This window comes from Penaeus monodon, chromosome 42 (genome assembly GCF_015228065.2).
Source record: "Penaeus monodon isolate SGIC_2016 chromosome 42, NSTDA_Pmon_1, whole genome shotgun sequence".
In the NCBI taxonomy this organism is placed as follows: Eukaryota; Metazoa; Arthropoda; class Malacostraca; order Decapoda; family Penaeidae; genus Penaeus; species Penaeus monodon.
The window spans coordinates 22294073-22308582 of record NC_051427.1 but is presented as its reverse complement, the minus strand read 5'-3'; the positions used below and the strand labels follow the sequence as shown (position 1 = coordinate 22308582).

The 14510-nt window shown below is 38.4% G+C and overlaps 1 protein-coding gene across 2 annotated transcripts in view; it reads left to right on the top strand.

The window, feature by feature from the left end:
• The window catches only part of LOC119598893 (transmembrane protease serine 9-like), a 14836-nt gene extending 612 nt beyond the window's left edge, over positions 1-14224 (top strand). Inside the window, exons 3-37 of one of the 2 annotated variants that reach the window (XM_037948585.1) lie at positions 1-54; positions 202-382; positions 512-651; positions 746-866; positions 994-1122; positions 2069-2240; positions 2334-2421; positions 2568-2748; positions 2880-3019; positions 3115-3235; positions 3363-3491; positions 4436-4607; positions 4701-4788; positions 4937-5117; positions 5248-5387; positions 5483-5603; positions 5731-5859; positions 6804-6975; positions 7068-7155; positions 7297-7477; positions 7609-7748; positions 7844-7964; positions 8092-8220; positions 9167-9338; positions 9432-9519; positions 9665-9845; positions 9977-10116; positions 10212-10332; positions 10460-10588; positions 11535-11706; positions 11800-11887; positions 12038-12218; positions 12348-12487; positions 12607-12727; positions 13927-14224. The exon at positions 1-54 is cut by the window's left edge and continues 34 nt beyond it. In XM_037948585.1, coding sequence (XP_037804513.1) covers positions 1-54; positions 202-382; positions 512-651; positions 746-866; positions 994-1122; positions 2069-2240; positions 2334-2421; positions 2568-2748; positions 2880-3019; positions 3115-3235; positions 3363-3491; positions 4436-4607; positions 4701-4788; positions 4937-5117; positions 5248-5387; positions 5483-5603; positions 5731-5859; positions 6804-6975; positions 7068-7155; positions 7297-7477; positions 7609-7748; positions 7844-7964; positions 8092-8220; positions 9167-9338; positions 9432-9519; positions 9665-9845; positions 9977-10116; positions 10212-10332; positions 10460-10588; positions 11535-11706; positions 11800-11887; positions 12038-12218; positions 12348-12487; positions 12607-12727; positions 13927-13976 — 4701 coding nt within the window. In that variant the 3' untranslated portion in view covers positions 13977-14224. The remainder of the gene's footprint in view (positions 55-201; positions 383-511; positions 652-745; positions 867-993; positions 1123-2068; positions 2241-2333; positions 2422-2567; positions 2749-2879; positions 3020-3114; positions 3236-3362; positions 3492-4435; positions 4608-4700; positions 4789-4936; positions 5118-5247; positions 5388-5482; positions 5604-5730; positions 5860-6803; positions 6976-7067; positions 7156-7296; positions 7478-7608; positions 7749-7843; positions 7965-8091; positions 8221-9166; positions 9339-9431; positions 9520-9664; positions 9846-9976; positions 10117-10211; positions 10333-10459; positions 10589-11534; positions 11707-11799; positions 11888-12037; positions 12219-12347; positions 12488-12606; positions 12728-13926) is intronic. The other variant, XM_037948586.1, reaches the window with a different exon arrangement.
• The last annotated feature ends 286 nt before the right edge of the window (positions 14225-14510 follow it).

Genomic DNA, 14510 nt, shown 5'->3' with positions numbered 1-14510 from the left:
CATAATTTGTACATCACGAGTGATGCCGCAGCTATGGCAACCAACATTGCTGAGGTAAACTCATTCAGATTTTTTTCTACTTTTATCACTAAGATTTCAGCTTTATAAAACTATGATGAAAATTACTTGTATACAAAACACGTTTTGTACAAATATAATAATAATAATAATAATATATATAATAAAATGTCTTTCTTACAGATCAAGATTCATCCTGATTATAACAGTAATACGTATGACAACGACATTGCTCTTCTCAAACTTGCCAATGCAATTGAGTTCCCAGATGACAACCGAATTGCTCCTGTGTGCCTTCCAACAGCTGGTGAAATGTATGCTAATGTTGATGCTACAATCACAGGATGGGGAGCCCAAGAACAGGGTAAGCATCACTGATCTCTGAGAATGTAAACCTCTATGAGTACATCTCTATGTGTACACGTATGTTTGCATACAAAAACAAGGCCTTGAACTCTGTTAATGTCACCATTATGAATGTTTTATTTAATAGGAGGATCCACATCTGCCGTGCTCTACGAAGTGACTGTACCGACCATGACAAACGCAGCTTGTGATACCATGTATAGTGGACAGATAACTGCCAATATGATCTGTGCAGGTGTCCCCGAGGGAGGCAAAGATTCTTGTCAGGTATACCCCCAGCCATTCTTCATAATTTGCTGCGTCTGACATTACTCATTAATCAGTGTATATGTTTATTATTTTTCATGTTTTTATTGTGCAGGGTGATTCTGGCGGCCCGATGATTGTAGAAGAAAACGGCAAGTGGAAGCTGGTAGGAGTTGTGTCATGGGGCTATGGCTGTGCCCAGCCTAATAGTCCTGGAGTCTACGCCAGAGTTACACGTAATCTCCCTACTTTATTATCGTTTAACAAGTGAATAAGTGGGAAATAAACAAAATGGAAATAGAAAACATTTTTAGAAACTCTGGGATAATTGGGAATATCTTATATTTAAATCTCTTCTATCAGAGTATTTGAATTGGATTTCTGAATCAACAACTGGCGTGTGTTCAATTGACACATCACCTGTACCACCAACCCCTACATCGCCTCCTCCACCTCCTCCAACCCCTGAACCTACATCACCTTCCGATTGCCGTAAGTAACATTTAAGAACGACTGAAGATGCCACACTGTGGAGAAATAATATGTATAGTAGTAAAGTTGAAGTATATACTATGATATGATTTAAAGGTGATTCACTGTGCCACTTGATGTCTGTCATGTTACATGGTACATGTGACTGAGTTGACATGATGCTATCCTGTCACACTAACCGCTCTGCTATGAACAATCAGGACTACCTGTATAAATAAGTAGCCAGTGCAAGACTGCCTGAACATACAGTAAAAGGAGGGACAATGCTGTATAGAATAGTGAATGTACCAACGGTGACTAGCAATTGGTGCAGCAAAGGCCGGCAAACCCCCCTCACTTCCATTCTGACAAGACAGTATCCACAAACCTACCCCTGGATATATACTGTCAAAGTACAAGCCCGTCTTAAACTTTGTCTCCATCTTGTTATAATATGTGACAATTGTTGGCCTTAGCTGTAGTACCAATCCTATCGTGTATGGTGATCATTTGATGCTTTACTACCTGTTAATTCATATACATATTTTCTATATGTCCATAAGAAATACTTTCACTGAGTAATTATAAGCTATCCAAACACTTCTTGTTGTGTACCTACAATTACATATGACATTAGCATATCTTAATTATATTCTTCCCAGTCATGATAAGCGGCCTCAGTCAATTTAAACTTGTTATTGTTGACAGTTTCAGTTCTGAGTCACCCCAAATGAAAGTTGAACAAAATGACCTATAGTAGATTTGATATCTTTGTACAAGGATGAAATAATTTTAAAAATTCGAAATTCCAGTCGTTTAACCTCAGTGATACTTTGAGTCTTGCTTCATTATTTTTGGTATATATATTTTGATTTTTTTCCCACTATTGTATTATCCAAAAGTAAATGTCCAACCCTATTCACATGTGGAATCACTACTCACTTGTTAACTCATCCTATATCCACAGCCGAATGTGGCCTTGTGAACCGAGCCACCCGTATCGTGGGCGGATTTGAGACGGAAGTCAATGAATACCCGTGGATGGTGTCCCTGGTCGACGGTGCTCAACTTTATCACTTCTGCGGCGGATCTATCATTTCTGATGAATGGGTCGTCACTGCTGCCCACTGCGCCGTCGGGTACGTGCCTTTCACTGCATCTTTCATTCCATAAAACCATAAACAAAATCACTTCAAATACTTGACAAAACACATTATTTCCTTTTGTTACAGCATGAGCAATTCAGACTGGGTGTTGTATGGCGACCATAATTTGTACATCACGAGTGATGCCGCAGCAATGGCAACCAACATTGCTGAGGTAAATTCATTCAGATTTTCTACTTTTATCACTAAGATTTCAGCTTTATAAAACTATGGTGAAAATTACTTATATACAAAACACGTTTTGTACAAATATAATAATAATAATAATAATATATATATAATAAAATGTCTTTCTTACAGATCAAGATTCATCCTGATTATAACAGTAATACGTATGACAACGACATTGCTCTTCTCAAACTTGCCAATGCAATTGAGTTCCCAGATGACAACCGAATTGCTCCTGTGTGCCTTCCAACAGTTGGTGAAATGTATGCTAATGTTGATGCTACAATCACAGGATGGGGAGCCCAAGAACAGGGTAAGCATCACTGATCTCTCAGAATTTAAATTTGTATGAGTACGAGGTACATGCTGTGTGCACGTATATTTACATACATAAACAAGCTCTTGAACTTTTAATATCACCATAATGAATGGTTTGTTTAATAGGAGGGTCCACATCTGCCGTACTGTACGAAGTGACTGTACCGACCATGACAAATGCAGCTTGTGATACCATGTATAGTGGACAGATAACTGCCAATATGATCTGTGCAGGTGTCCCCGAGGGAGGCAAAGATTCTTGTCAGGTATACCCCCAGCCATTCTTTATAATTTCCTACGTCTGACATTACTCATTAATCAGTATATTTATTCATTATTTTTTCATGTTTTTATTGTGCAGGGTGATTCTGGCGGCCCGATGATTGTAGAAGAAAACGGCAAGTGGAAGCTGGTAGGAGTTGTGTCATGGGGCTATGGCTGTGCCCAGCCTAATAGTCCTGGAGTCTACGCCAGAGTTACACGTAATCTCCCTACTTTATTATCGTTTAACAAGTGAATAAGTGGGAAATAAACAAAATGGTAATAGAAAAACATTTTAGAAACACTGGTATATTTGGGAATATCTTATATTTAAATCTCTTCTATCAGAATATTTGAATTGGATTTCTGAATCAACAACTGGCGTGTGTTCAATTGACACATCACCTGCACCACCAACCCCTACATCGCCTCCTCCACCTCCTCCAACCCCTGAACCTACATCACCTTCCGATTGCCGTAAGTAACATTTAAGAACGACTGAAGATGCCACACTGTGGAGAAATAATATGTATAGTAGTAAAGTTGAAGTATATACTATGATATGATTTAAAGGTGATTCACTGTGCCACTTGATGTCTGTCATGTTACATGGTACACGTGACTGAGTTGCCATGATGCTATCCTGTCACACTAACCGCTCTGCTATGAACAACCAGGACTACCTGTATAAATAAGTAGCCAGTGCGAGACTGCCTGAACATACAGTAAAAGGAGGAACAATGCTGTGTAGAATAGTGAATGTACCAACGGTGACTAGCAATTGGTGCAGCAAAGGCTGGCAAACCCCCCTCACTTCCATTCTGACAAGACAGTATCCACAAACCTACCCCTGGATATATACTGTCAAAGTACAAGCCCGTCTTAAACTTTGTCTCCAACTTGCTATATGTGACAATTGTTGGCCTTAGCTGTAGTACCAATCCTATCGTGTATGGTGATCATTTGATGCTTTACTACCTGTTAATTCATATACATATTTTCTATATGTCCATAAGAAATACTTTCACTGAGTAATTATAAGCTATCCAAACACTTCTTGTTGTGTACCTACAATTACATATGACATTAGCATATCTTAATTATATTCTTCCCAGTCATGATAAGCGGCCTCAGTCAATTTAAACTTGTTATTGTTGACAGTTTCAGTTCTGAGTCACCCCAAATGAAAGTTGAACAAAATGACCTATAGTAGATTTGATATCTTTGTACAAGGATGAAATTATTTTAAAAATTCGAAATTCTAGTCGTTTAACCTCAGTGATACTTTGAGTCTTGCTTCATTATTTTTGGTATATATATTTTGATTTTTTTTCCCACTATTGTATTATCCAAAAGTAAATGTCCAACCCTATTCACATGTGGAGTCACTATTCACTTGTTAACTCATCCTATATCCACAGCCGAATGTGGCCTTGTGAACCGAGCCACCCGTATCGTGGGCGGATTTGAGACGGAAGTCAATGAATACCCGTGGATGGTGTCGCTGGTCAACGGTGCTCAACTTTATCACTTCTGCGGCGGATCTATCATTTCTGATGAATGGGTCGTCACTGCTGCCCACTGCGCCGTCGGGTACGTGCCTTTCACTGCATCTTTCATTCCATAAAACCATAAACAAAAACACATCAAATACTTGACAAAACACATTATTTCCTTTTGTTACAGCATGAGCAATTCAGACTGGGTGTTGTATGGCGACCATAATTTGTACATCACGAGTGATGCCGCAGCAATGGCAACCAACATTGCTGAGGTAAACTCATTCAGATTTTTTTCTACTTTTATCACTAAGATTTCAGCTTTATAAAACTATGGTGAAAATTACTTATATACAAAACACGTTTTGTACAAATATAATAATAATAATAATAATAATATATAATAAAATATCTTTCTTACAGATCAAGATTCATCCTGATTATAACAGTAATACGTATGACAACGACATTGCTCTTCTCAAACTTGCCAATGCAATTGAGTTCCCAGATGACAACCGAATTGCTCCTGTGTGCCTTCCAACAGCTGGTGAAATGTATGCTAATGTTGATGCTACAATCACAGGATGGGGAGCCCAAGAACAGGGTAAGCATCACTGATCTCTGAGAATTTAAATTTGTATGAGTAGAGGTACATGCTGTGTGCACGTATATTTACATACATAAACAAGCTCTTGAACTTTTAATATCACCATAATGAATGGTTTGTTTAATAGGAGGATCCACATCTGCCGTACTGTACGAAGTGACTGTACCGACCATGACAAACGCAGCTTGTGATACCATGTATAGTGGACAGATAACTGCCAATATGATCTGTGCAGGTGTCCCCGAGGGAGGCAAAGACTCTTGTCAGGTATACCCCCAGCCATTCTTTATAATTTCCTACTTCTGACATTACTCATTAATCAGTATATTTATTCATTATTTTTTCATGTTTTTATTGTGCAGGGTGACTCTGGCGGCCCGATGATTGTAGAAGAAAACGGCAAGTGGAAGCTGGTAGGAGTTGTGTCATGGGGTTATGGCTGTGCCCAGCCTAATAGTCCTGGAGTCTACGCTAGAGTTACACGTAATCTCCCTACTTTATTATCGTTTAACAAGTGAATAAGTGGGAAATAAACAAAATGGTAATAGAAAAACATTTTAGAAACACTGGTATATTTGGGAATATCTTATATTTAAATCTCTTCTATCAGAATATTTGAATTGGATTTCTGAATCAACAACTGGCGTGTGTTCAATTGACACATCACCTGCACCACCAACCCCTACATCGCCTCCTCCACCTCCTCCAACCCCTGAACCTACATCACCTTCCGATTGCCGTAAGTAACATTTAAGAACGACTTAAGATGCCACACTGTGGAGAAATAATATGTATAGTAGTAAAGTTGAAGTATATACTATGATATGATTTTAAGGTGATTCACTGTGCCACTTGATGTCTGTCATGTTACATGGTACATGTGACTGAGTTGACATGATGCTATCCTGTCACACTAACCGCTCTGCTATGAACAATCAGGACTACCTGTATAAATAAGTAGCCAGTGCGAGACTGCCTGAACATACAGTAAAAGGAGGGACAATGCTGTATAGAATAGTGAATGTACCAACGGTGACTAGCAATTGGTGCAGCAGAGGCCGGCAAACCCCCCTCACTTCCATTCTGACAAGACAGTATCCACAAACCTACCCCTGGATATATACTGTCAAAGTAAAAGCCTGACTTAAACTTTGTCTCCATCTTGCTATAATATGTGACAGTTATTGGCCTTAGCTGTAGTACCAATCCTATCGTGTATGGTGATCATTTGATGCTTAATACCTGTTAATTCATATACATATTTTCTATATGTCCATAAGAAATACTTTCACTGAGTAATTATAAGCTATCCAAACACTTCTTGTTGTGTACCTACAATTACATATGACATTAGCATATCTTAATTATATTCTTCCCAGTCATGATAAGCGGCCTCAGTCAATTTAAACTTGTTATTGTTGACAGTTTCAGTTATGAGTCACCCCAAATGAAAGTTGAACAAAATGACCTATAGTAGATTTGATATCTTTGTACAAGGATGAAATAATTTTAAAAATTCGAAATTCCAGTCGTTTAACCTCAGTGATACTTTGAGTCTTGCTTCATTATTTTTGGTATATAAATTTTGATTTTTTCCCACTATTGTATTATCCAAAAGTAAATGTCCAACCCTATTCACATGTGGAATCACTACTCACTTGTTAACTCATCCTATATCCACAGCCGAATGTGGCCTTGTGAACCGAGCCACCCGTATCGTGGGTGGATTTGAGACGGAAGTCAATGAATACCCGTGGATGGTGTCCCTGGTCGACGGTGCTCAACTTTATCACTTCTGCGGCGGATCTATCATTTCTGATGAATGGGTCGTCACTGCTGCCCACTGCGCCGTCGGGTACGTGATTTCACTGCGTCTTTCATTTCATGAAACCATAAACAAAATCACATCAAATACTTTACAAAACACATTATTTCCTTTTGTTACAGCATGAGCAATTCAGACTGGGTGTTGTATGGCGACCATAATTTGTACATCACGAGTGATGCCGCAGCTATGGCAACCAACATTGCTGAGGTAAACTCATTCAGATTTTTTTCTACTTTTATCACTAAGATTTCAGCTTTATAAAACTATGGTGAAAATTACTTGTATACAAAACACGTTTTGTACAAATATAATAATAATAATATATATAATAAAATGTCTTTCTTACAGATCAAGATTCATCCTGATTATAACAGTAATACGTATGACAACGACATTGCTCTTCTCAAACTTGCTAATGCAATTGAGTTCCCAGATGACAACCGAATTGCTCCTGTGTGCCTTCCAACAGCTGGTGAAATGTATGCTAATGTTGATGCTACAATCACAGGATGGGGAGCCCAAGAACAGGGTAAGCATCACTGATCTCTGAGAATTTAAATTTGTATGAGTACGAGGTACATGCTGTGTGCACGTATATTTACATACATAAACAAACTCTTGAACTTTTAATATCACCATAATGAATGGTTTGTTTAATAGGAGGATCCACATCTGCCGTACTGTACGAAGTGACTGTACCGACCATGACAAACGCAGCTTGTGATACCATGTATAGTGGACAGATAACTGCCAATATGATCTGTGCAGGTGTCCCCGAGGGAGGCAAAGACTCTTGTCAGGTATACCCCCAGCCATTCTTTATAATTTCCTACTTCTGACATTACTCATTAATCAGTATATTTATTCATTATTTTTTCATGTTTTTATTGTGCAGGGTGACTCTGGCGGCCCGATGATTGTAGAAGAAAACGGCAAGTGGAAGCTGGTAGGAGTTGTGTCATGGGGCTATGGCTGTGCCCAGCCTAATAGTCCTGGAGTCTACGCCAGAGTTACACGTAATCTCCCTACTTTATTATCGTTTAACAAGTGAATAAGTGGGAAATAAACAAAATGGTAATAGAAAAACATTTTAGAAACACTGGTATATTTGGGAATATCTTATATTTAAATCTCTTCTATCAGAATATTTGAATTGGATTTCTGAATCAACAACTGGCGTGTGTTCAATTGACACATCACCTGCACCACCAAACCCTACATCGCCTCCTCCACCTCCTCCAACCCCTGAACCTACATCACCTTCCGATTGCCGTAAGTAACATTTAAGAACGACTGAAGATGCCACACTGTGGAGAAATAATATGTATAGTAGTAAAGTTGAAGTATATACTATGATATGATTTAAAGGTGATTCACTGTGCCACTTGATGTCTGTCATGTTACATGGTACACGTGACTGAGTTGCCATGATGCTATCCTGTCACACTAACCGCTCTGCTATGAACAATCAGGACTACCTGTATAAATAAGTAGCCAGTGCGAGACTGCCTGAACATACAGTAAAAGGAGGAACAATGCTGTGTAGAATAGTGAATGTACCAACGGTGACTAGCAATTGGTGCAGCAGAGGCCGGCAAACCCCCCTCACTTCCATTCTGACAAGACAGTATCCACAAACCTACCCCTGGATATATACTGTCAAAGTAAAAGCCTGACTTAAACTTTGTCTCCATCTTGCTATAATATGTGACAGTTATTGGCCTTAGCTGTAGTACCAATCCTATCGTGTATGGTGATCATTTGATGCTTTACTACCTGTTAATTCATATACATATTTTCTATATGTCCTTAAGAAATACTTTCACTGAGTAATTATAAGCTATCCAAACACTTCTTGTTGTGTACCTACAATTACATATGACATTAGCATATCTTAATTATATTCTTCCCAGTCATGATAAGCGGCCTCAGTCAATTTAAACTTGTTATTGTTGACAGTTTCAGTTCTGAGTCACCCCAAATGAAAGTTGAACAAAATGACCTATAGTAGATTTGATATCTTTGTACAAGGATGAAATTATTTTAAAAATTCGAAATTCTAGTCGTTTAACCTCAGTGATACTTTGAGTCTTGCTTCATTATTTTTGGTATATATATTTTGATTTTTTTCACACTATTGTATTATCCAAAAGTAAATGTCGAACCCCATTCACATGTGAAGTCATTATTCACTTGTTAACTCGTCCTATATCCACAGCCGAATGTGGCCTAGTGAACCGAGCCACCCGTATCGTGGGTGGATTTGAGACGGAAGTCAATGAATACCCGTGGATGGTGTCGCTGGTCAACGGTGCTCAACTTTATCACTTCTGCGGCGGATCTATCATTTCTGATGAATGGGTCGTCACTGCTGCCCACTGCGCCGTCGGGTACGTGCCTTTCACTGCATCTTTCATTCCATAAAACCATAAACAAAATCACATCAAATACTTTACAAAACACATTATTTCCTTTTGTTACAGCATGAGCAATTCAGACTGGGTGTTGTATGGCGACCATAATTTGTACATCACGAGTGATGCCGCAGCAATGGCAACCAACATTGCTGAGGTAAATTCATTCAGATTTTCTACTTTTATCACTAAGATTTCAGCTTTATAAAACTATGGTGAAAATTACTTATATACAAAACACGTTTTGTACAAATATAATAATAATAATAATAATAATATATAATAAAATGTCTTTCTTACAGATCAAGATTCATCCTGATTATAACAGTAATACGTATGACAACGACATTGCTCTTCTCAAACTTGCCAATGCAATTGAGTTCCCAGATGACAACCGAATTGCTCCTGTGTGCCTTCCAACAGCTGGTGAAATGTATGCTAATGTTGATGCTACAATCACAGGATGGGGAGCCCAAGAACAGGGTAAGCATCACTGATCTCTCAGAATTTAAATTTGTATGAGTACGAGGTACATGCTGTGTGCACGTATATTTACATACATAAACAAGCTCTTGAACTTTTAATATCACCATAATGAATGGTTTGTTTAATAGGAGGGTCCACATCTGCCGTACTGTACGAAGTGACTGTACCGACCATGACAAATGCAGCTTGTGATACCATGTATAGTGGACAGATAACTGCCAATATGATCTGTGCAGGTGTCCCCGAGGGAGGCAAAGATTCTTGTCAGGTATACCCCCAGCCATTCTTTATAATTTCCTACGTCTGACATTACTCATTAATCAGTATATTTATTCATTATTTTTTCATGTTTTTATTGTGCAGGGTGACTCTGGCGGCCCGATGATTGTAGAAGAAAACGGCAAGTGGAAGCTGGTAGGAGTTGTGTCATGGGGCTATGGCTGTGCCCAGCCTAATAGTCCTGGAGTCTACGCCAGAGTTACACGTAATCTCCCTACTTTATTATCGTTTAACAAGTGAATAAGTGGGAAATAAACAAAATGGTAATAGAAAAACATTTTAGAAACACTGGTATATTTGGGAATATCTTATATTTAAATCTCTTCTATCAGAATATTTGAATTGGATTTCTGAATCAACAACTGGCGTGTGTTCAATTGACACATCACCTGCACCACCAAACCCTACATCGCCTCCTCCACCTCCTCCAACCCCTGAACCTACATCACCTTCCGATTGCCGTAAGTAACATTTAAGAACGACTGAAGATGCCACACTGTGGAGAAATAATATGTATAGTAGTAAAGTTGAAGTATATACTATGATATGATTTAAAGGTGATTCACTGTGCCACTTGATGTCTGTCATGTTACATGGTACACGTGACTGAGTTGCCATGATGCTATCCTGTCACACTAACCGCTCTGCTATGAACAATCAGGACTACCTGTATAAATAAGTAGCCAGTGCGAGACTGCCTGAACATACAGTAAAAGGAGGAACAATGCTGTGTAGAATAGTGAATGTACCAACGGTGACTAGCAATTGGTGCAGCAGAGGCCGGCAAACCCCCCTCACTTCCATTCTGACAAGACAGTATCCACAAACCTACCCCTGGATATATACTGTCAAAGTACAAGCCCGTCTTAAACTTTGTCTCCATCTTGCTATAATATGTGACAGTTGTTGGCCTTAGCTGTAGTACCAATCCTATCGTGTATGGTGATCATTTGATGCTTTACTACCTGTTAATTCATATACATATTTTCTATATGTCCATAAGAAATACTTTCACTGAGTAATTATAAGCTATCTAAACACTTCTTGTTGTGTACCTACAATTACATATGACATTAGCATATCTTAATTATATTCTTCCCAGTCATGATAAGCGGCCTCAGTCAATTTAAACTTGTTATTGTTGACAGTTTCAGTTCTGAGTCACCCCAAATGAAAGTTGAACAAAATGACCTATAGTAGATTTGATATCTTTGTACAAGGATGAAATTATTTTAAAAATTCGAAATTCCAGTCGTTTAACCTCAGTGATACTTTGAGTCTTGCTTCATTATTTTTGGTATATATATTTTGATTTTTTTCACACTATTGTATTATCCAAAAGTAAATGTCGAACCCCATTCACATGTGAAGTCATTATTCACTTGTTAACTCGTCCTATATCCACAGCCGAATGTGGCCTAGTGAACCGAGCCACCCGTATCGTGGGTGGATTTGAGACGGAAGTCAATGAATACCCGTGGATGGTGTCGCTGGTCAACGGTGCTCAACTTTATCACTTCTGCGGCGGATCTATCATTTCTGAGGAATGGGTCGTCACTGCTGCCCACTGCGCCGTCGGGTACGTGCCTTTCACTGCATCTTTCATTCCATAAAACCATAAACAAAAACACAAAAAATACTTGACAAAACCCTTTATTTCCTTTTGTTACAGCATGAGCAATTCAGACTGGGTGTTGTATGGCGACCATAATTTGTACATCACGAGTGATGCCGCAGCTATGGCAACCAACATTGCTGAGGTAAATTCATTCAGATTTTTTTCCACTTTTATCACTAAGATTTCAGCTTTATAAAACTATGGTGAAAATTACTTATATACAAAACACGTTATGTACACACATAATAATAATAATAATAAATATATATGTAATAAAATGTCTTTCTTACAGATCAAGATTCATCCTGATTATAACAGTAATACGTATGACAACGACATTGCTCTTCTCAAACTTGCTAATGCAATTGAGTTCCCAGATGACAACCGAATTGCTCCTGTGTGCCTTCCAACAGCTGGTGAAATGTATGCTAATGTTGATGCTACAATCACAGGATGGGGAGCCCAAGAACAGGGTAAGCATCACTGATCTCTGAGAATGTAAACCTCTATGAGTACATCTCTATGTGTACACGTATGTTTGCATACAAAAACAAGGCCTTGAACTCTGTTAATGTCACCATTATGAATGTTTTATTTAATAGGAGGATCCACATCTGCCGTGCTCTACGAGGTGACTGTACCGACCATGACAAACGCAGCTTGTGATACCATGTATAGTGGACAGATAACTGCCAATATGATCTGTGCAGGTGTCCCCGAGGGAGGCAAAGATTCTTGTCAGGTATACCCCTACTCATTCTCCACAGTACATCTGAAAATCCTCACTGACCTGTGTGTTCTACTTTATTATTATTATTATTATCATTGTTATGATTATTTCATAGTAATTATATTGAGCAGGGTGATTCTGGTGGGCCAATGGTAGTTGAAGAAAACGGCAAGTGGAAGCTGGTAGGCGTTGTGTCATGGGGTTATGGCTGTGCTCAACCTAATAGCCCCGGAGTTTACGCTAGAGTTACAAGTAAGTTATCCATTGGCTCTGTATATTAACGTTGTCAGTGATACGAACGCTGTTCGACCTCCACACCTTGTTACACCCCAGTGATATGGATGCCGTTCGACGTCCGTAGCATAATTCCTCTATATACATGGTAGTGCATGGGCAAAGCCCTTGCTGTAGGGAACATCATTATGATTTAGATTTTTTTTTTTTTATCAGTAAATCTAAAAAATATACTAGAAAAACTCATGTAATGAAAAAAATGGATAATTATTGCATTGTTTCTAAGGATTTGGCAGCTCAAGATGGGCTATATCAGGGCTGTCAATCAAACCTGTCGTTATAAGGGGATGTCGCAATTCTTAGCCACTGCACTCAGCGTAACCTTAGCTGTCCTATAAGTGTTTGGGAAAATGATTGTGTGCGTATGCATATATATGGGTGTGTAAGTGTATGTAAGTGTGTGCACAGACTATATATATGCGTGTGTGTGAACACACATATGTATATACACACAAAAATACACACATACACACACACACATATATATGTGTTTGTAGATATAGAGATAGATATAATGTATATGTATGTATATATTTATATGCATATATATGTATATGTTTATATGTGATATATCATATACATGTAAAAGGTTAAGTACATGTCTAATATAAGACAACAGAAGTGATCAGTTTATTATTAGGTGGTACCTGTTCTTCTTTGTCAGGAAGATTATTGGTGTCCGAATTAAAAGAAACGAGGTTGCCGAGCATACGATTATGCAATAAGAAGGAAAGTTCAAAACTGCTAAACAATGTATTTAGAAAATACAGAAATTGCGCATAACACAGGGGTTGCATATGATTTCATGGGTTAATGAAACTAGGAAGTAAGTAGAGAGTGCAGACCTCTCCACCCAAGAGTAATGAACTCCCTCTTATATAAAAATAACAGTGAAAGAGCTTTGGTCCTTGCTTCTTTTTCTGATTCCACTATGGCTGCTTTTATCTCTCGTCATATTTGGATGGCATTGGCATTTCAGTTTTGATTAGGATGTAGATGCACTTTTTTTGCCTTCTGTCATTTCCCTATTGTTTACTTTCTCCTGTAACACTTCAGATCAGGTTCTAGCAAATGCCATTCCCCAGCAATGAAATTATAAACGCGTTTCAATCACAATCATTATCACTAATTAATCCTACTTTAACATCTTTTCTCAGAATACCTGGACTGGATTGCGACTTCGACCGGTGGCATCTGCACTACCTAGCTCGCCATCGCTATCCAGATAATCCAACTTATTCACAGAGTTTATGAAGGGAGTCGTAGTCAATTCACAGCAATTGCATGCGGAAGACCGGATCAAATTTCAAACTCGGGAGTTTTTACTAAGTCATTTCGTGTCGAGTTTACCCGGCTTTTCAAGGGTCTAGGTGGCAAGGGTTTCCTGTTTCGTCTCTGCTCGTTTCGAAAAATAAAGAATTGTTGAATTCGTAAGAATTACATGGCGCTTCCGAATGGTTGTTTTACTCGTCCTTAACTCCAGTTGGAAAGTCGATTATATGTGATAATATTTACGTATTTACTCTCTCTCTCTCTCTCTCTCTCTCTCTCTCTCTCTCTCTCTCTATATATATATAATATAAAATATATATTTTATATATATTATATACTTCCTTACCTTAATTAGGTTTTTATATAGTTATATCTACAATCACATATATGCGTGTTTAATATGTCTGTGTTTGTGTGTGTGTCTACACACACACAACACACACACACACACACACACACACACACACAC